This window comes from Ixodes scapularis, unplaced genomic scaffold (assembly GCF_016920785.2).
Source record: "Ixodes scapularis isolate PalLabHiFi unplaced genomic scaffold, ASM1692078v2 PGA_scaffold5__190_contigs__length_132052651, whole genome shotgun sequence".
Classification (NCBI taxonomy): domain Eukaryota; kingdom Metazoa; phylum Arthropoda; class Arachnida; order Ixodida; family Ixodidae; genus Ixodes; species Ixodes scapularis.
This window is the reverse complement of record NW_024609880.1, coordinates 124,236,684-124,257,865: the sequence shown is the minus strand read 5'-3', so window position 1 is coordinate 124,257,865 and position 21,182 is coordinate 124,236,684. Positions and strand designations below refer to the sequence as shown.

Genomic DNA, 21,182 nt, shown 5'->3' with positions numbered 1-21,182 from the left:
AGACAGACAGCCACGTGATCTAGGTTAAAGTCAACAGCGCAGTCGCAGTCAAGGAGCATAAATTATTACGTCACACAGCAGAATTCAGTCGCTTAGAGTTGTAAGGATAGCTGGGAGTTGTAGAGTGTGTAAAGAAGCGTGTAAAGAGTCCTGAGTCATCGGATCATCTGATCACCTACCCAGCTACCCGTGCACTGCATGCGCCGTCTGTTTACATCGTTCCGCACATCTACTGCTGGGGGGTGCCAAAATTTTCGGCAGAAGCGCCTTGCCGTGCCGCTATGGATGACGACGGTGTCCTCACAACGCTCAAAATCCTCATCATCGGTGAAAGCAACGTTGGCAAATCGAGGTAAGGTGGAATCTATCGCGAGGCTCACGCCAGTGTTTGAACCTTTGATTCGCTCCGAACCGTCTCATACGGTAAGCCTAAAAGAGACAGTCGTCACTCCACAGCTGCTTTTCTTCGCTCCGAAGTACGATAGCGTAGCTTTAAAAGATCCCTCAGCTAGTCCAGTTCGCTCGCGCTTGCGTAATTCACTAGCCCCTCTGTTGACGACGGGTTTCGTGTTCTGCGTAATTCATGCTAATTTACACAATCTCCGCAGCTTGAACCAAAACCTCGTCCTCCGCATTTAGCTGACTGGCCCCGTGTAAGACTGTCCCAGCGTCTTAAAAACGTGCCCTGTGTTTCACAACATGAAAAGAGGTCTAGCTTGCATCAACATCGTGTAGCGTTGAACATTGCTAAAACCCGAGAGACAATTCGCGTGTGTTGTACGTTTCAATTTTGTTTTTCCTACAGTCTCGAGTTTTATAGACTCCTCCCCCCTTGTGTCTTCCGTATTTCTACCAAGTAACATACGCTCACTCATCTTTGTTCCAGTTTATTACTACGATTCACAGACGACGTTTTCGACCCCAGCTTAGCAGCCACAATAGGTTGGTATCTTTGCAGTTTATTGGGCCACCCTTATTAGCGGAGGATTCGTTACAGGTCGTTACCTGTCATAAGTGTCATATTGTTCACATCTCTCTTATTTCTTGCAGGGGTAGACTTCAAGGTGAAAACAGTAACTGTTGATGGGAACAAAGCAAAGCTGGCCATATGGGTGTGTACACCCTTCACGACGCGACACCTTGTAGTCGGTAACAGGTTAAGAGATCAGGTGAACCTTCTCCTACTTTAGCAGAGCGAACGCTGGGGGGAGGTCAACTCCTCTCTAGCGTTTGCTCTGCTACCCCTGATCTTTTAACCTGTCACCGACCATAGTTTCGTCGTTGGAACAAAGCACTGATGCAGCATTCCTTCTGTTGTATTTCTTCAACAGGACACCGCTGGTTCGGAAAGGTTTCGCACATTGACGCCAAGCTATTATAGAGGAGCTCAGGGAGCCATCTTGGGTGAGTTTGTAGTTGTGTTCAACTTATTTTTACCTTCCACTCTCTGCAGTTCACGTATGGTGCATCTGATTTGAACGGGCTGATAGCTTTTCTCGGCATGCGATGCTCGGTACTTTTCCAGGTGCGTCAGGGTAGTATACATGAGCCGTGGAAGTTTAAGACATTGGCTATACCCTGTTTCACCTTACGATGGACCGCAGAGGACATTTTGGGCTATGGAAGCCAATCCAATGCCAATCACATGAACTTCCAATGCCAATCGCCTAGTCACATGATGCATTTGCAATACTGGGATGGCTGGTAGCATCTCTGTAGCCCGTCGTAAGGTGAAATGGAGTATAGGTGTCGCAAGCTGCTGCCCGATTCAGGGGGTTTAGTTGTATCTGTCAACCTATCAATTCATTAGTGAACTATATTCTGTTTACGCTATCAGATGGCAACTGATTTGCATCAAAATATCTGCTTTTACAAATACTAATGTTTGCAGCTTTTTTAAAAATATTTTCTGAAGTTTAGTTGTGTTGAAATATTTTTTACTGTGCGTTCCTTTTGTCTTAATACCAGGCTGTTATCCAGTGGTAGAGTAATGGGGAAGGGCCGGGGGGGGGGGGGGGCATCCCGAGGCATCCCAGTCACGTGGGGGAGTGCCACCTCTGGCGGCATTCCCCCCCCACCCTCCTCCTCCCAGCCTGCTTTACTCCTTGCGATCTCGGGGAGGGAAAGGGAAGGGGGGGAGGGGGGGGGGGGGACCCGAGAATTCTGGGTGCTGAATGGCCTATCTATGTGGCTGCTCATATCAGGCCCCTTAGAGATGCCTCTAAGGAGTTTGGAATCATATCTGCTAGTGTACTTACTTTCTTGTCTGATTAGATAGAATTACTGGAACTCTCTGGGCTTCTGATAAAGGCAGAAGTGTGAGATGTAAGGATGAGTGACCTCTGTGATGAAAGCCATCTTTTCATGTTGAAATCCAAGCAATGTATTCGCGACTCCAGCAAAACGGACACCACCAAGCGGGAAAACCGGGAACCAGCCGGTCCAGGTCGCTCCGCGCCCCTCCGCGTCTCTGGTGGCTTTCGCGGACACGTGTTGTCGACGCAATGGCGAACAGTGTAATTTCACGAAGGTCCGAAAATTTCTTAAGTTTTCCTGAGTGTTCATTAGTGTGGCGAAGCCTCAGTAGATTGTTTCCTTCCACCACGTGTTTTCGATTTCTTGGATGGGAAGGAATCACGGAAAAACGTTTTGATTTCTTGTCTGTTTGAATCACATTCAAAGTGACGACTGCTTGGTAACTGATAAGGGGTTTCTTTATAAGGATGTAGAACAGTGGGAGGATGACAGACGAGGCATTTCACTGGAGGGAACACCAATGCTGCAGTCAAGTGAATGGGAAGGTTCGATAGCTGCTTTTCTTGAGTTTGGTTGTGTTCGGTTAGCTTCAAGTTTGAGCCACCCACGGCGGTCGGTGCGTTGGCTATTCATCTTGGCTGCTTTTTGCCGAAAAATCTTCTGGACCACTCTGAACGATTTGGGCTGATTTCGCAATTATTTGATTCAGGAAAGCCTGCTCGCTGCAAATGAAGAATGAAGGAAATTATCTGTTTTTAAAAGGTGGGGGACGAGTCTCGCAACGTTAGAAGCTGTCACGGCATTATGATCTATCGCGCCTCCAATATTTGTATTATACCCCCGTCGAATTAAGCCAACAGCAATATACGTCTACATTGCTCAGGTTGACCGGCCACAAAAATACTAATTTTTTCCGTTCAGGATTCAAAGTCAAGTTCAGTGCAGGGAGGTTCTGCGTGAATCTCCAATGAAGACTCTCTTCAGTTTGTCCGCATTCGTCTCCATGCTACCGGCTAGAACCATTTGGTTAAGTTTAACTTAGTATCTCTCTCTCTGTCAAGTATACTTTTATTCAGCAGTTCACCTCATAGCTAATTAACTAAGGTCATATTTCAAACCGAAGAATATACTAATATCGCTTTAGTGGGACGTAGTACGTAATATAATACATAACCCGCTCGTCAAAATGACTTCTCGATTGCTACTAAAACCTGAATTGAAATACGAGTATCAGCTGCTTAGTGGGGCGCCGGCGGGTTAACATGGTCCTTGGCTTAAGAAGCACCAGCTTAATTTTCGTAATTTTCCTGCAGCCTGTGTTGTTGACCGAGCAGACGACTGAGGCTGTTTCTTAAACGCGGATACGCACAAAAGCCCGATTTCGCGGACAGATAAGTCGCATGGTCGAGGCATGCTAGTTGGCTGAAAATTACTGCCGGTGGGAGAATTCTGCAGTCATTGCCGCTTTCCTTAGATGAGCAAAACTGATTAGTATATCACCGTCTCTCCACAGCCCATAGTTTCGGTTTCGAACGAAATCTCCGAAACGAAAGTTAGACATGAAAAGAACAAAAAAACACACTTGGAAAACAAAACTATGTTCTGCAAGTTTATGTGCACCGGCTACACTGAACAGTCTCAGTTCAAATACCTATAAAATTGTTCATTAAACAAAAGAAAATCTGTTAAATTGAACGCGCCACCTGTTCAGGCGGCCCGGCCGAGCCGACGCGACCTGGACTCAGCAGCCATGTTTGTTTGGTTGTGGTGCCCCCTATAGGTCGCTGGAGTCGCGAATAGCATATACAGCTTTTCTGAACGCCCCTGTGTTGGCCACCGACAGAGTTCCTACAGGACTGAAAATCCTTGAATTTTAAAATACTGCTACTACCAAAGGACTACCAAAAAGATACCCCAGTATCTTTTTGGTAGTCCTTAAATACTTTTGGATTGTGTAATTAGTTAAATGAAGTGGCAGATTGAAATAATGAGCTTCAGTCAGACATTTTTTGTTGTATATGTATTACAGGTTTTGATTGTAAATTTTCAACAAGGAGAAATTATTTAGTGTCCCAATTGGAATATATTTAGTGGCATCTTCTGTAGATGCCTGGATATTGGGAGCATTTCCAGCTCTACTGCCTTGTTTTGTCTTTTTTTTTTTACACACTTGTGGTGCACGTTGATGAGTTTCAAATTGTGTGAAAAGGCGTATAATACGCAGGAAGTATAATTTTCAGCAATTCTGGCTGAACAACGATTGTAGACAGTGGGTTGTGCCGGATTCAACAAATTCAAACCGGGCAGAAAAGGTGGGTGATAAACTGTACTTTCTAGTCACCAAAAAAAGTTGATCTCCACCCCAGCTGTAGAGATACATACTTGGAAGCCCAGAAGAAGTGGCACTCTGAAGGTTGGGCAGCCGAAAGATGCTTCATTGAGAAAGAGATTTGATATCACGAGTAGAAAAAGTTGAAGTGGCATCTGTAATAAGGCGTTGCACGTTTGATATGTTTCATTTGCAACATGTCGAAAATGCTGCTCGGTTCTAAAACTGCAAGATGTAAGATAGTATTGTGTCCTTGAAAATATCTTAACAGTGCCCTGGAAGACCTTGAAAGCCCTTAAACTTTTGTCTTGAAAACCTGTTTGAATCCCGTTTGCAATGTGCAGTGTACGACGTCTCCAACCACAACACGTTTCTGAAGCTGGACCACTGGCTTGCGGAGCTGGAGACATACTGCACCCGGTCCAATGTGGTCAAGATGTTAGTGGGAAACAAGATTGACAGAGTGAGCACCTGTTGCCCCACTTTTATTGTTGCACTATGTGGAACCAATAAGAGAACAGCTGCTGCAGGGTTCTCAATTCTTCTTTTTTTCTGAAGCAACAATCCACAGGTAAAAACTGTGAGTGTGCAGGCGATCTGGTGGATGTTGATCATGATGTAGAAACATCAGAAACATCTACATCAGAATCCACAGGTGCTGCTTTTGTCAGGTGCGGTATGGGTCATGGTTCCGTGTTTTTGGGAGTTTATTTTTCTTCAAATTAAAAAAGTAATTTTCCTAAGCTTTTTTTCTAATTTGTGTTTTTTGGTGTTTATTTTTAGTGCTAGTCAAGGAATCGGGGTTAATGTTATAAAGTAACTGCATACCTATCAATTTGTGTGTGTGCTAATTGACCTGATCTGCTTGCACTAGCGATAAGATGGGCTTAAAGCGATAAACTGGTATCCTGTTCACCGGGCAAAAGTGACCCCCACTTGGCTGCCACCATGTTGTACAATTTTGACCACTAGACACATGTCCGTACCAGATCCTGAAACTTTTATGCAAAACTGAGCCGAGATTTGTATTGTGATCGCTGTAAAAGGCATGATAAACTATTTTTTTCAGTAATGTTTGCCCCAGAGATCACTGTCTAGCTTCGATAATAACCCAAAATACAGCCCCGCGGCTGACGGCATCTAGCGAAGGCATTGCGAAGCTGCCCGAATTTTTGTCGTAAAAGCACATTTTGGACTAAAAACAAGCGAAACATAACTTATCTTATCTTATTGGTACAGTTATTAAAGATCAACAAGCAATTATTTGTGCTCAGTACTTCATTAAAATCTAGGCGTAAAACTATAAGGTCACGTGTCTAGTGGTCAAAAATCTGCAATATGGCTGCGGCCAATTGGGGGTTACTTTCAGCTGCCAGTTTATCGCTCTAAGGCCCTCTACCTCGTTGGGTTTTGGGAACGTTTTGCAGAAAAGTGCTGCGAGGCTGCATTCACCATGCTTTATTATATAGAGCCGCTGCACAAAACGCTAACGCATTTCTTCAAGAATCAGCGTGGCGGCAGCAGCAATTTTGGCCCATTTTTCCCTACAGTTCCTAGGCTATTGTCATATTGGTGCTGAAGTGTTAGCTCTATTGTAATGTAGTTGTGAATGTTCTAGTATTGCCCGTATCGAGCTGCCTGAACTTTAGCTCGATGCCTGACCATACGGGGAGCAAGTGTTCAGAAATGCCTTTTTGACGCACTGGAACGTGAGGATGGGCACACTGACCAAGTTGCAATATGAGAGAATGCACAGTGACGAAGCCGCCAAAGACACGCCGTCCCTGGTGTGTGTTGGGGGGAAAAACACAGGCTTGTGGGCACGACAAACATGCAAAGCACCCAAGAAGCAGACGAATTTGCAGGTTGTGTTGTGTTGCTGACATTGTGCCCAACCTTGCAGCACGAGAGCAGGGTGGTGTCCAAGGAGCAGGGCATGAACTATGCCCGGAAGCATTCCATGCTCTTCATTGAAGCCAGTGCCAAGACCAAGGACGGGGTCCAGTGTGCCTTCGAGGAGCTCGTCGAGAAGGTGCGTTCATGGCTGTCATTCCTCTGGATGACGTGCCAAAGGTACAGTTACTTAGAATTCAGGACGATCTCACAAATAAGCTAGGAACGATCATGTGCTAGTCATAAGCGCCAGCAGCTGTTCCCGCTCAAAACGACAAATACCAAGTGTCGATTCGTCCCAACAAAAGGCGGCTAGCGGATTCGTGCCAAGGGACTTCGACGGGCGCGGTATTATGATCTTTTCCCGCCTACATTTGTGCGACATTTGGGAGAAAATAAATTTGAACTCGTTATCCCTATCATTTGCTTCTTTTTTTAACCTATCACGGTGCAACTAACTACTGACCTGAATCATCGCTTCCTTTACACCGATCGCATCGATACCGATCGGTGAAAGCAGGAAAAATATGGAGCAGAGTGTGCTAGACCGCGCTGTACTCGGTTTGGTCGGGCTCTTCTCAGCGTGGCGGGACGCGGCATAGTGCGGACAACGCTGGCATGATCGCGTTTGGAGCTTGAATCTAGGACGATGCAAGGGGATATAATCGCTATGGCGACGACGCGTGCCTGTCTTCAGAGCGGCAGCCATGAACCCAACCCGCGGCCAAATGGCCAGCCGCTTTGCTCCAACCCTCCAATCAGTAAATTGTCCATAATACGTCGCGGAGCTAAAATGTCTTGCTTGTTTTTGTAACCTTCATTTGCTTATAACTCCCAAGATAAAACCGTGTTTCTAGAAAAGAAGTTTTTCCTTCGTGTTCCTACGTTCGATGAGCTCCGTCTGGACGCAAATTGCAAACCCGTCCAAAAGTCATTAGAGGACCTCTTTAAGAGTTCAGGGAAAGCTCCTCCCGCCTCTGCACTTTAGCAGAGCAATGCTGGAGAGCAAGTCACCTTGTCTCCAGCGTTTACTTTGGTAAAGGGAAAAAAGCGGGAGGAGCTTTCCCTAAACTCTAAGCCTGTCGCCGACTGTAGACAATGGGCAAGTGGAAGAAGTGAACAAACAGAGCCACACTTGTGACTGGAAGACGTTACTCGTATCGACAGTCTTTTCTTCCCCATTGCCCACCTTTGTCAGATGACAGTGATTTCTCCGTTCACGTTGCACAATGTTTGTTTGCTCTTTAGAGGCTCCTGCGTGCAGCCTTTTTCTATATGGAGCATTGCAGACACTCTGGGCAGAGAGTGTGGTTCTCAAATACAATCGGAGGCTTCAGATGAGTGTTGGAGGTACTCTGGCAAAGCTTTTCTTTTCGTTAGGCAACCAGGCAAAAACCAATACAGGGGTGGAACGGCTGCGCCATTTGCGCCATTTTGCGCCAGACGCATTTGTCTGCGCCATCCTGCGCCATTTCACGGAAACTGCGCCACAGCCAATACCTTGCGCCATTATGCACCAAATCGCACAACGTGCGCCAAAAACAAAAAAGTATTTTGTCTTGGTTTCGTTTCCTATCGACTCGATTGGCAACAATTAGCCCGTTTAGCTTGGTCGGCCTTGCAATCCTTTGTTCTGTTTATTCTCCCTGTGTATCCCGAGTCGGAAGCGCGCGAAAAAACTCGGGGATCGGATTCGAATCGCTACACCTGCGACTGGACTGTTATTCTTCAACCATAAGCTGTTAAGCAAGTCGGCCGAGGTGAGTTCGAGCCGTTAAGCGTCAGATTGCCTGAGGCTCTGCAGCCCGGGATCCGGACGTCAGCCAATTGAAAACAAATGAGCGAAATGCTCCTTTTAGTACCTCATCGTTAGAAGTTGAAACCGCATTCCCGCAAGATAATTGCGATTTGATAGAACTGAAACGCGGTCCGATCCGAAACCTTGCCTGCCAGCTGCTGTCACGCGAGCGGTAGATCTGCTCGCCGTACATTAACCTTGCTCCTGCTTATCGCTTTGAATACGATAACTCCGTTAATTGTAGTCTGCTGCTTCGATATTGAGTTGCACAATAGGATAAACTCGAAATTTGTTGCCCTGTTCCTCCACGCAACTGCACGTCCGTTGCTTGCGCACGTCACGTGGTTCGCACATATAATTACTCTGTCGAGCACGTGTGGGTTGTGCGATAAGCAGTGCTGATTTTCATTTTGAGCAGCTGAAAGCCACTCAGAAAATATAAAGGACACCATCTTCAGAAACATATGGTACTTGCTTTTTGATTCTCATTAAGGCTTACAAAGTTTCAAGTTTTGGCATCTGTTACACTGTTATCCCATTACCTAGGTCCCTAACCACTCATGTTCATCTGTGCTGCTAAGCACAATTGAAATTGCTCCCGTGCTCGTCTAAGACACAAGCTGAAGTGCAGTGAAAACTGATCTGAGCTGCTCCTAGCCTGCTCCAGAATGTAGTTTTAGCTGCTCCCAACCTGCTCCAAAACAGCGGTTTCAGCTGCTCCCGTGGCTGCTCCCAAATACATTTCATGAGTTCCACCCCTGCAATATAACAGATTAGTGCCCTATTCCTATATGACGGTATTTTCATTTGATTTGCCCGCACCGGTGCAAAAAAGTTTAGGGCAGTGTGCTTTTGGTATGCTTGTTAAGATACAACCGGAAATACACTGCCCTACACTTTTCTGCGCCGGTGCAGGAGGTACAGGTAAATCGAAGGAGTCTAATGTTGCCCTAGTGAATTCCTCGCGCATGCCACTTGTTCAGTCAGTGGGCTTTTTGAGACATTAGTAACTCTGACCCAAGCTGGAGCTCTCTTATTGGCGGTTTCTGCAAAATCCCCGTCGCCTGGCGGCTAGAAGAAAGCTGTAGCGGCAGGTTCGTTCACCAGCTTTCCCGAGAAAATCGCATATTCGCTACGCCTGGCAGTCTAAACGCGAAACTCATTCTCGTCAAAACTGTCCAATCCGACGTGCGAACTGCCGGAACGACGTTTGGGGGCGAGGGTTTTCGTAGCACCGGAGAGCGTCGAAAACCCTCGCCTCCGAACATTGTTCCGGCAGTTCGCACTTCGGATTGGACAGTTTTGACGCGCATGTGTTTCGTGCTTAAACGTGAAGTCAAGAAAGTAGGTTCAAAGGCACGCTATGAAAATCGCCACTATAGTCCGTTGCAACTCAAGAAGGTTGTGCGAGGGGCCAGGTAAGACAAGGAGGAGGAAGCAGACGGAACGCTGAAGAAGAAAGGGGGAAACCCCCTTCTCTCTTTAGCGTTCCGTCTGCTTCCTCCTCCTCGTCTTACCCTCGTCCTACCTTCCTGAGTTGCAACAAACTATAGGTTCAGAATTCATGGATTCTCAGCGAGGTGCGTTCAAATGTCTTACTGGGTCAACCAGCCGTGTCAAGCTCACCTTGAAATTCTTCTTGCAGATCATCCAGACGCCAGGGCTCTGGGAAAACCTGCGGCCGGACAGTATCCGCCTGGGCGAACGGGGTCCCAAGTCTGGCAGCTGGTGCTACTGCTGACCGGGTGTGGTGCCCTCGTGACAGCGCGGACACTGTTCGACAACGGGTGTAGATATTTATGCGGGGCCCAGCAGCACCGCTGCGCCAGAGGGCCCAGTGTGGACTGTCGTGGACGACTGGCGCGGGCACAGGCTTTTTAAACATCGACGAAAGTTGAAAAGGAGTTCCTCCACCACGTTTGGTTGTTTCGTTTACACTTATTTACTCTTGCTTGCTGGGGATCACCAAAGAACAGGGGTGGGAGGGGATGGGGATGTTGACAATATTGACGCTTTTTTGTTTTGTTCTTTTTGCATAATAATTAATAAAGTTTGAAGGTGATTTTTATGCTGCAGAGCTCGCTCCCACGTGCTTCAAGCCGCGATCCGCCTGCTTTGTGATGGACGTCACCAAATGTCTGCGCTCCTGTACGATAACTGTACAAATGGAAGTAGATTTTTATTGTTGATAGTCGAAAATAAACCTTCAATTCCGAATGTTTGACTTGTGTGATTGTTGTGTTTTTGGAAGCATGGCTGGCATGCCGAAGTAATTTCTCCACTTTGCCGGTGTGAATGGAATTTGCCGGTGCACCCGATGCCAAGCGGTGGAAGTCGGCACAAAAAATCTAGGAAATTCGGAAGGAGGCTGTGGGAGAAGCGAGTATGACACATAATTGCAGCACATATATAATTGTGTTGCACAAAGAAAGAAGGTGGACGGAAAGAAAAGCACGACGTTTGGGTGGACTCCACGGATGCCCCTCTTTAAAGTCGCGTTGGGCACGCGCCGCAGCTCGGAGAGCGAAGAAACTGGTAGCGTAGCTTTCATTATCGATTGGTAGTGCAGGTAGGTCACTTCCTCTATTTTTAGTTCGTGCAGCCACCGTTTGGTGCCGTCGGTATGTGGAAAAGGTCCATTGGTTCAAGCAGTGGGTCGGTAAGTAGAACCAACGTTGGGATAATTACTCTAGGCCGGAACAGACAATGCGAAAAAGTTGACTGAGAATTGCAATGCTTCACTGTTTTTACAAGGTTTGGCGCTATTTGCTTGTGCTGAACCGTCCGAAAAATATCTAGCGCACCAGGTCTCGAATCGTTTTCGATTTTCGCAAAAGGGGAAGAGCCTAGCTGCCATTAAGATTTCATTTGCAGTTTTCGTAGTACATATGGTTCTTTGCATCGTGTTCCAGCCTTGAGCACAAACTAGTCTGTGACAGGTTAAGAGTTTCAGGGAAGGTCCTCCCACCTCTTTGCACTTTAGCAGAGCGACCCTGGGGAAAAGGCGACTTCTTCAGCTTTCGCTCTTAAGAGTGGAGAGGATTGTAAGGAGCTTTCCCTGAACTCTGTTGCCGACTATAGTAGCACAAACTCCGCCTTTGCTCTCAAGCGTTTTTATCTAATGAACAATCTCTTAAAAATAATGCCTCTTTGCTGAATGTTCTTACCCTCGCTCCTTTCAGCCAATTTCCTTCCTTTATGCATTCACCAGGCGGTGTGGGAAAACTTTCAAGGGATCGGGAAAAACTGCTGCACTCGAGAGCGTGGCCGCGTGGTTTCATCCACTTCATCTATGGTCTCATTTGCACGAGAACGCGTGCAAATCTGTGGATCAAACCAATACCACCTAGAAGACAAGGTCTGCGCATGACGTTTCGTTAATAGATCAAACCCCATGCGCGCGCCAGTAGCTTTGACAGCATTGTAAGCTTTCAAAAGCTCCATTCGGTACCGCTGCAGGGAAGTGCAGGGCAGAGTACCTTCGGTAGTGTTTTGAGATGGCCGCTGCACTTGTAGATCGAACACGACTGTGTGTACGGAGTCAGTGGCGTACCAACTTGTTTTTGAGTGGGGGGCAAGCCAGACACCCCCCCCCTCCCGGTGCCCTTGGTATCCCTGTTTTGGGGGGTGGCAAAACATGCCTTGTCCCCCCCCCCCCCCCCGCCCCCTGAGAACGGGGGGGGGGGGGGGGGGGCAAGTGCCCCCCTTGCCCCCCCCACACACACACACACACTCTGAGAACTGGGGGGGCAAGCGCCCCCCCCCCCCCCCCCCCCCCCGATTGGTACGCCCATGTACGGAGTGTAGCTGGTGCAGGACGTGCAGTTTTAATCGAACACAAATCATTTGCGCTGCGCGCGTTACCGTTCCCATGACAACGCACGCGCGTGCTGCGCGTGCGCAGTGCGTGGCTCACGTTCCCGTGATACCTTTCGTTTCGTTCCCCGATGATGCCCGCTTCATGTGCCGGCGATACCTTCGAGTCGTGTTGCTCCTCTTGAACCTCTCAGGAACTTATCAATTTCTGACGCAGACCTAATCTTTTTTTAGTGGGTCCCGAGTTCCGCACACGATGTGATGTGCCCAACAATTGCACCTGCTGAAGGTGAGTGCCGCCTCACCAGCACCGCGACTACGCCTAATGTTGGCTTCTTCGGCGTCAACGAACCCGAGTTTTTAGAATAACAAATCTTCAAATTGCCTAAAAAAAATATTATTGGACGCAGTCTGCCGATCCCATTGAACACATGCCGCTTTGTTACATTTATAAGTATGAGGAGACTGAGTGACTTTACTAGAAGTCTTCCTTCGGCGACTCTCTTGTTGTGATGATCGGCTTGTTGTGATCATAATTTCTTATTTCTTTATACTCGTAGATGTCAAGTAAAGTCCAACGGAAGGTAACAGTTGAAAATGTAAAAGAGAGCAGCGACGCGCCTAGGAGACCCAGTGTGTTTGAACGACTTGGACCTGGAGCTGTGACAGCTCAAGAGGTAGGTAGCTTGCCAACGAACTCCCAGGCGTTGCTTTAGTCCCCTCCACTATATCGGCGTAGGTTTACGCCACTCACGTTCACTTTCCCCCACATTGTCTGTGCATTGTCTGTGCCACAAAGCTCCTATAAAGTTCCCGTCGATCGTTGTGTCGCACACTGTACGTCTATCCTTTCGTTGTTGACACTGTAGAAACCGAATGTGCCATGTTTTAACATGTCGAGCCAGCATCATGCCTTTGGTTACTTGACGTGAACGTTTGACATAACTCCGAGTCCCTAACAATTGGGGCTTGATTGAAAGTCTTTCCTTTAATTATGGTGGTAAGCTTCATCTGCAATGTTTTTATTGTGTTTCCTCTTCTCTGGCAGATAGCTTTGTGCCTTGGCGAGGTAGGATTCCTTCTCTCTCGCAGCAAACCTGCACTTTCGTTGCATACGAAAAAAAAAAAAGAATGTATATATATATATATGGCACGTAAAGGCTTCTTTTTGGTTTTCTCTGAAGGATGCAGCCAGTTTCAACGCGGTACTTGGGCTTTCCAGCCGCATACTCAAAGAGGTACATACGGCAACAGTTACAGCAGCATTCAGTTCGTCGAACTATGCAATTTCATCAACAGATTGTTTCGTCAACACTGTGACGTTTTATCGAAAGGCTCTTGTGTTTGTCTCATCAACATACTCTGCGACATTTTGTCGAATGTGTTTTTTTTTGTCCACTTCGCCTTGCCCACCGGCGTCCAGGTGCCAAGGGTCAGTACCGTGCACCAAAGTTTGCACCAAGCTTGTCGAAGCCTTGGCAGTTCGGACGAGGCTTGGTGCAAGTTCGGGCCTGATGTTATATTTAGTTTTTTCTGAGTGGAGTGGAGCAAAGTGAAGGATGACTGTGCATGGAACTATTTGTTTGAAAGCCTAAGATCAGGGCTGGCGAATTTGTTTTTGCTCTATCAGAGCCACCTGGGTGACTTTGCTATAGTTACAGCATACTTCCAGAGAACGAAATTAAGCTAATAGTCTAATCCATTCCACTTAATAAAAAATAATTGTGTTGTCGACAAAATGTCGCAGGGCTTGCGTCCATGAAGCATTGCAGTGTCGCCAAAGCATGTGTCCATAAAATGTGTGTCTATGAAAAGTTGGTCCACAAAACATGCTTCCACGATTCGATACAAACCCCAACACTTAATACAACACTCTGTAGCAACACGGTGTGAGATGCCCAGTTCTGCGAGTGCGTGCACAGTACTGGCGTGTGGTGAGACGTGCACAGGCGTGCTCGCAGCTTTTGCTGCATTGTCACAATGTGTCGTGTGGTAAGGCACCGAAAGGCGAAGCTTTTTGTTCTGCTTGCACTGTCATAGTTTGGTGTCACATTAGTATCTATCGTAACTGATTCATTTTGCCTGATACCAGTCAGCTGTACTCCATTCACCGATAAGCTGACAGGGCAGTGGAAGCTGCATGCTCATTGGACCGGTCAGTCATTGCTCTTGTACCGTGTGATCATACTCTGCATACTCCAATGCAGAGAGTGGGGTCAAGTAATAAAAGGTAGGCAATTGATTGGTCCTATGAGCACATGACTCGCTCCACCCCGTCAGTTTAGCGGTGAACGGAGTGGGGTTGAGGATGTAGAGCTTCCATGGTTTTGCGGCTTCCTCATGTGCAAGTGAAGGATGTTGGATGCATGTACTGCCATGTTTCGACAAACTTTAATGGGTACGGGAGGATTTTCATACTTATACTTTTTTTTTTGAAGTTCGGCTGTTCCCTGTGTTTTTGCGTTAAAACTTCTGCGCGACGTTCGGTAAGGCCTTCCGAGCTTTCTCAGTGTAGCAAGAAAAGGTGCCTATTTTAGCAGGTCACAAACTAGTAGGTAAAAGAGGCAGTAAAACTTGTCTCCTCTCTGCTCTGTGGAGTGCCAATGTCTCCCAGTTTTCCATGCATATGTGTTGCTGTTGGAATTTTTCACTTCGGATGCCATCGTATTGTCATTTTAGTAGTTCATCTTCAAAATTTTCAGAAGATTTTAGCACTTGACGAGGTCTTTTAGAGAGAGAGCTTTGCATGCTGAAGTTAATGGTAATTGGCTATTAAATAAACCGGTGATTTAGAAGCACCTCAACACGGTATTGCATACCTGCCAAGTCTCCCATATTACCCGGGAGACTCTCGTATTTTGACCAGTTTGTATAATTTTACGATTGAAAGAAAAATCTCTCGGAAATTGCAAACCCAACCCCCCCTCCTCGCGCTTCGTAAACAAGGAGCTTCTGCCTTCGCAACAGACTACTGGAATGATAGCAAGGCCCAGCTATACTTCGCCAGCATGGGCGGTGCAATGCAATATAAATTTAATGAAGTCGTCTTCGCGTAAATTTGTTGTAAATATTTCTTTTAAAAAAACCGCTACCTCCCCTGCTTAGAAAGTTTACCGGATTTGCTTTTTCCGAACTAGGCAGGCATGGTATCGTCAACGACGCAATCCCCGAAATTCTTAACATGTAGTCCTGACTTGGCAAGACAGATGGCGCCAGAAATAAGGCGCAGTTTCATTCTTTCTGTCGTTAACGGTCCAAGAGCCTCCTTGAGTGCCCCTGCAGTCGCGTGGCACCAGCTACACTTTGAGAGGCCGTAACGGCCTTTCCCGGCGTTGCACGAAGAAATTGATACGAAGCAATACCTCCTAGACAACTGAGCCATAACCAAAATTTTTGCGTCGCCTAAAGAAAGCCAGTAGGGGCACGGGTTGGACGCACGCTGCGTCGGCTTTCAGCCGGGGACTCGCATTCTCGCCGATCGAACACGAAGCTCACCCCACGCCGACATGTCGCTTGTGTCCAGTCTTTGCCCCACGTTGGCCTTCTTTAGGCGATGTTGAAATGTAAGCACTACAGCTTTGTTATCTCAGAGGGGCTTCACAAAGTGTGTACTGCCATAATCACTGGCAGGACGAGAACAGCAGGAAGGAGCTCCGGCGCGAGTTTCCCCCCTTCGATAACGCTCGGGCGTTTTGTGAGCCTCGAGTGCGTGGCGGTGGCCGGACATTGAAAAGAGGCGCCCTGCTGTTCTCGCCTCGTCATTGGCGATAGTTTTGCGTCGAGCGAGCATCTCACCCCCCCGAGCTGACGTGTGTGTCCCCTCCCTCCGTGTGTCAGAGACACAGTCGTAGTAACGATCCCGGGGAGAAGTGCAGGAACTGGATGCGCAGCGGGGCATGCTCCTATGGGACCAAGTGCCGCTACCAGCACGAGGCATACCCACCCCCGCCCTCTTCTTCTTCCTCCAGGCCGCCCAAGTCCGACAGGTGGGGCCGATTGTTTCTTGCTTCCCTTCTATGAGAGACAGAGTGAACTCTCTCTTTCTTACTTCGTGTGATGCTTTAGAGCGAGAACCTTAAACTCATTTGAGTCGGGGGGGGGGGGGCAGGGCAGGGCAGGGCAGGGCAGGGCAGGGCAGGGCAGGGCAGACCAGGGCAGGGCAGACCAGGGCAGGGCAGGGCAGACCAGGGCAGGGCAGGGCAGACCAGGGCAGGGCAGGGCAGACCAGGGCAGACCAGGGCAGGGCAGGGCAGACCAGGGCAGGGCAGGGCAGACCAGGGCAGGGCAGGGCAGGGCAGACCAGGGCAGGGCAGGGCAGACCAGGGCAGACCAGGGCAGACCAGGCAGGCAGGGGCAGGTAACCCACCTTTGAAATTTCACTGGTTATGTAAAGGGGGGGCGGGGGGGGTCGAGAGATTAATGTAGAAGAGATCTTGTGCTCTGCTTTTTGTAAACTCGTAGATTTGCCAGCAACATCTTTAGCTTGGATTTGTTTATAGCGTTACTTTGGGCCCTAACCACTCGATGTAATAACAAGTATTAAAATGGCACCGCCTTGCCAACATACTGGCATTCTTTAGGAGCAAGCACGCTACCGTTCCCGTTGCTCTATTCACTCGGGAATTAACCAAACTCATCGTGTCTAGGGAAAAAGAAAGTGTCCTCATACGGCAGCTCTTGCTTTCATGACGACTTTTATGGCAGCAGTCGGAGGAGATAGTCACATTTTAATAATCATATTTTTAAAGGCGAGAACCCTGAGCTCATGGCTTTATCTTTGGCAGTTAATTCTGCTAAGTGAAAGTTTGTGCATCCAACGTGCGTCCTTGAGTGAAGAGCTCGTGGTTGCAGCCTAGTAGCAGAATTGTCCTACGGGTGATAAACATGACAAAAAGCTGGGAAACAAAAATTAAAACGAAACAGTAGGTGAATGAAAACAGAATAGTATAAACTATGTGCATATGTTATAAGAGCAGAGCTAGGTTTTGGGCAAAAAGGAATTGGTGACCTGAGGTCATTATGGTGCGTGCTATTTCTAACGCTCGAGGTGTGGGAACGGGCCCTGTCCCAGCGAGTCGCGGACCGTGTGTTTGAGACCCTTGCATTAGAGCATGATGGTGGTGCTATGAATTTACATTAGTGTAAACCTGCGCGACATGTTTGTAGCAGGTTTGCTGTGTACTTTGCTTAATTGGTAGCTTGTTAAGTTAGTGCTTCATGTATGTTTTGAGTGCTTGTATTTTACTTCTAATAAATGGTTGGGTAGATTTTAAAGAAAATGAAGTTGTTGACTTCCAAATCCTTTTCTCACATTTGTTCTTGATAAATGGCTTTCTCTAATGACAATAGCTCCCAGCTGTCATCTTCAACGATTACCTTTTAGTGTGAAAGCAAAGCTTTGTTTTTTTCTTGCTAAGTGTTGTTAATTTGCATTGCATCAATGTTGTGTGCGAATAAGCAGGTACCAAGGCAGACTGTGTTGAAAAGTGTGGTAATTTTGCTTAAAAGTTCAGGGTGTTTGATGTCTAGAATGTCTGAAATGCCAAGGCTTGATCTAAAATGGGCCGTAAAAGTTGGTGCCTGCACGTAGCAATCTAAACTTTTCGTCGAAGGTCTATTTCACAGGTGGGTTTCACCTCGTATAATTACAAAGTGTAGCTTCCTTTCTGTAAAAAATGGGGCCAAAAATCTTTCGAGGGTCAACGACCAACGGCGAAGCAGACGAGCGAGTCGAGTGGTGGGGCGCGTTTGGCACACATATTGATAGATGGCACTACCTCTTTGTTTCGGCTTGCTCTTAAACAATGTCGAGACTGCTCGCGAACATAATCTTTTCGTAATGCACCTTTGGTTTAAAAATAAATGTGGACAATGATAACGAAACTTGCAGTAACAAAAGTAAAAGTAAATGCATTTGCAAAGTGACGGTGCTCTTGCTGCTGACGGATTTCATCTGCGTGTTGTCTGCTTTTTGCTGGTCGGCTACACCTTCCGACGCTGCTCCCGACGCCATCTATCAATACGTGTGCCAAACGCGCCTTACTACTCGACTCGGTCGTCACCATCCGCCATTGACCCTGGCAAGTTTTTTGGCCCTATTTTATACTGAAAGGGAGCTATGCCTTGTAATTTTACGAAGTAAAACCCACCTGTGAAATACACTTTTGATGAAAAGTTTAGATTGCTATGTGGAGGCACCGATTATAACCGCCCATTTTAGATAGAGCCTCTGCATTTCGGACACCCTATACTTTACGTGAGGGACATTTCTCTCGATGTGCTCTTAGTCTACCCGAAATGCAAAGTCCACCAATAAGTTGTACTTGACACTCGTTGTACCTTCACTGTACGTGAAATGCTAACTCCACCACTTAGGCTGTACTTTGCCTCAAGTACTTTCCTCATGTGTTTTGCCCGATCCCGGCTAGCAGGGACTCTTCCCAGAGGGACCTGAGGCACAAGGTCCGCCACAAGCAGCCAGAGTCCAAGGAGTCCGTGAGCCGGTCACCCTCCCCAAAGGTATCGGAGCGGCTGCACTGACGGCACAAGCATGTATTCATAGATAAAGCACTCAAGGTGCTGTTGAGCGAGGATAAACTTCCAATGTTGCGTAATGAAGAGTCCAAGGAAACGCCTTTCTGCTGGCCGCTTCGCCGCGTTTCCCCCGTCTCGAGAGTTTTTTTCTAACGCGGTCGGCCGCCTTGCCATATTCGTGCTCTTTTTGCGTTTTTTCTGGCCTTGAAATGCATAGCAGCCTCAAAATTAGTACCTCTGAGCTGTCCTCACTGCCTCTCTCATCAGTTTCCTCATCTTATCGAACCCGCCTGGGAAACACTAACATACAGACTTTGTTTCGTCCTTCGGGCATTCCGAACTGGGGTCATTGCAGCGAAGCAAGCAGGATTGGCATCATACCTTTCGTTTGGATCAGTCGCCATTGCTTACAGAATGATTGCTGTTTGAACCTGTTCTTATCATTCCTCTAATGCAATTCACTCGCGACAGCCATTTTTGTTAATAACTGTCAAGACTATAAGGAAATTTTTTTCTAGCAGAATATTTGTCCGAGGCGTTTCAATTTACCTTAGTTCTTACCTTAGATCTTTCTCCCTGTCTAGACAAATGTCTAAACTTTCGCCTTCAAAATATTTTTTGCTTTTTTTTACCTAAATGGTGATCCGTTTGATGGACATTGACCCGACGCTTCTGATTGGTTCCCATGATTTGCTCGGATGGGGCAGAGAAGAAGAGCTTGGCTGCCGGTAGCGGTGCCGCCGCCAGTAGCCGGGCAAGACGTCCCGATGCGGAGAGCAAGATCAAGTCAAACGGTGGTGGTGACCCGGCCGCGTAGCCCGTCGTCCGGCGAGGAGGACCGCCCCAAGGAGGCCAAAGCCCCCCAAGAACTGGGAAGGCACCTCGGATGGTAGGTGGCAGGCAGCGCAAGTGCAATGTCCGGAACGCATCTCAGACCGGCGTCTTTGGTGTTTTGTTTTTGACCCGTGCATCGAAAATGCTCTCGAAGGGGCGAGCGACGATGTGGCAAAAGCGGGGGTGTCACGCTGTCGGACGTTAAGATCACAGCGGTCAGTCGTAGAAGTTCCGGCAAAAGGTAATAAAAAATGCGAACGTTGCTGTCGTGAAGACGCTTTCGCGGGCCCGTATGCAATTCTGTTTGTTTATTGTCCGATAAAATTTTTAATATTATAGCGGAGCGTGTGTGCTGTGTTTCTGCAGCGGACTGGCCCTTGGATGAGGCTTCCCTGGACTACAAGGAGGAGCTCTCACTGGAGATGAAGCGCCAGCAGCTGCAGAGGGAGTTGGACCTGCTCCAGAAGGAGAACCACCTGAAGGGGGCGGGACCGGGGGGAGGGTCTGCGGGGGCAGGCCCCGCCCCCCACCCGGCCATTACCAAGACGGTGCGCACGGGGGCCGTGGGGCAGCACACTCCCCTGGCTCAGGTGGGGCTCCTTGCCAGTTTGTGTTTTTGGTGGGCTTTTTAACGCAGAATGTGTTTATGGTTCGTTTGCTACGAGAAGAAACGTCACAAACGAGCGACACATTTTACTCGACGTAAGAAAATGTAGGACAGACGCCTCAGCCCCAGCGGGGCTCGAATCTGGGTTGGTGCTGTAGCAGTCGAATACTGTAGCCACCGAGCTGCGTAGCACAGCTACTCTGGAAGCATTGTGCTCCTGGCAAAACTTGTTGGCGACAGCGGTGTGATGTATCGTGTGGGGGTTTGTGCTTGACACATTTTGTGGTCTTTGGCCTCTGTCAACATTATAAAAAATTGCAGATTTTCTTTTTTCTGTAAGGATTGCGGGCATTTGGGACTTTTGGTTTACGTTCAAACTTTATTCACATTTTGGGGGAAACATAGAACACTAAGAAAGGACTATAGTCAGTGTCATGTGAAGAGCGTGGGGGAAGCCCCTCTGAACCCTTTCCCCTTTAGCAGAGCAAATGCTGGAGAAGAGGCAACCTCTCCACTGTTAGCTCTGCTAAACTGGAAAGGGGGGGGGGGGGGGGCTTTCCCTGAACTCTTAACTTTTCACTCTGACTATCGTGCTGTAAATGTGGAAGCCAAATGTGGATAAAACTGTTGCTTTCACCCTTCTGCTTTGGTGGATGCGAAGAATGTTTACAGCATCCAGAGTGGGAGTTTGATAAGTGGTTTTGAAGGTTGCTCCTGTACTATAGGTGAGCTGGGCAGGGAGGAGCTTCGGTTGCCCCGCCTTCAGCTCGAGCTTCCCACCTTCGACAACGCTTTGACGTCTCTTGCACCTCAAGTGCGCGCGCACGAGCAAAACATGATGGGACGCATAGAGCACGTGCTGGAGGTCGGGGGTTCCGAAACGCACCTTGCCATTCCAATTCTGTCGGTGACTCTAGTGGTTTATTCAAGAAAAATGACAATCCAAAATTTCTAAAAAAATTTTTGTTTTCTGGTTTGGTGTTACCTAAGTGACTTTCATGGCAAATTAAATTCAACGTTTGCTTTAAAATGTGCAACAAAAAAAAAAAAAAAAATTTTTCCGGGCTTATGCGATTTGTACACTTTTTTATTTGGAGAGTCACTCCATAAGAACA

The 21,182-nt window shown here is 47.7% G+C and overlaps 2 protein-coding genes across 2 annotated transcripts in view; both read left to right on the top strand.

Moving 5' to 3' along the window:
• Positions 1–125: 125 nt before the first annotated feature.
• LOC8025284 (ras-related protein Rab-18-B) lies at positions 126–10,497 on the top strand. The gene is made up of 7 exons (XM_040205611.3): positions 126–352; positions 887–942; positions 1,051–1,112; positions 1,332–1,404; positions 4,930–5,048; positions 6,489–6,617; positions 9,922–10,497. The coding sequence occupies exons 1-7, from the start codon at positions 282–284 to the stop codon at positions 10,015–10,017; spliced, it is 606 nt and encodes a 201-aa protein (XP_040061545.1). The 5' UTR covers positions 126–281; the 3' UTR covers positions 10,018–10,497.
• Positions 10,498–12,201: 1,704 nt separating this feature from the next.
• The window catches only part of LOC115311852 (collagen alpha-1(I) chain), a 43,868-nt gene continuing 34,887 nt past the window's right edge, over positions 12,202–21,182 (top strand). Inside the window, 8 exon segments of the mRNA XM_042294139.1 lie at positions 12,202–12,381; positions 12,653–12,769; positions 15,930–16,078; positions 18,524–18,611; positions 19,336–19,416; positions 19,418–19,480; positions 19,482–19,515; positions 19,827–20,050. Coding sequence (XP_042150073.1) covers positions 12,653–12,769; positions 15,930–16,078; positions 18,524–18,611; positions 19,336–19,416; positions 19,418–19,480; positions 19,482–19,515; positions 19,827–20,050 — 756 coding nt within the window. The 5' untranslated portion in view covers positions 12,202–12,381.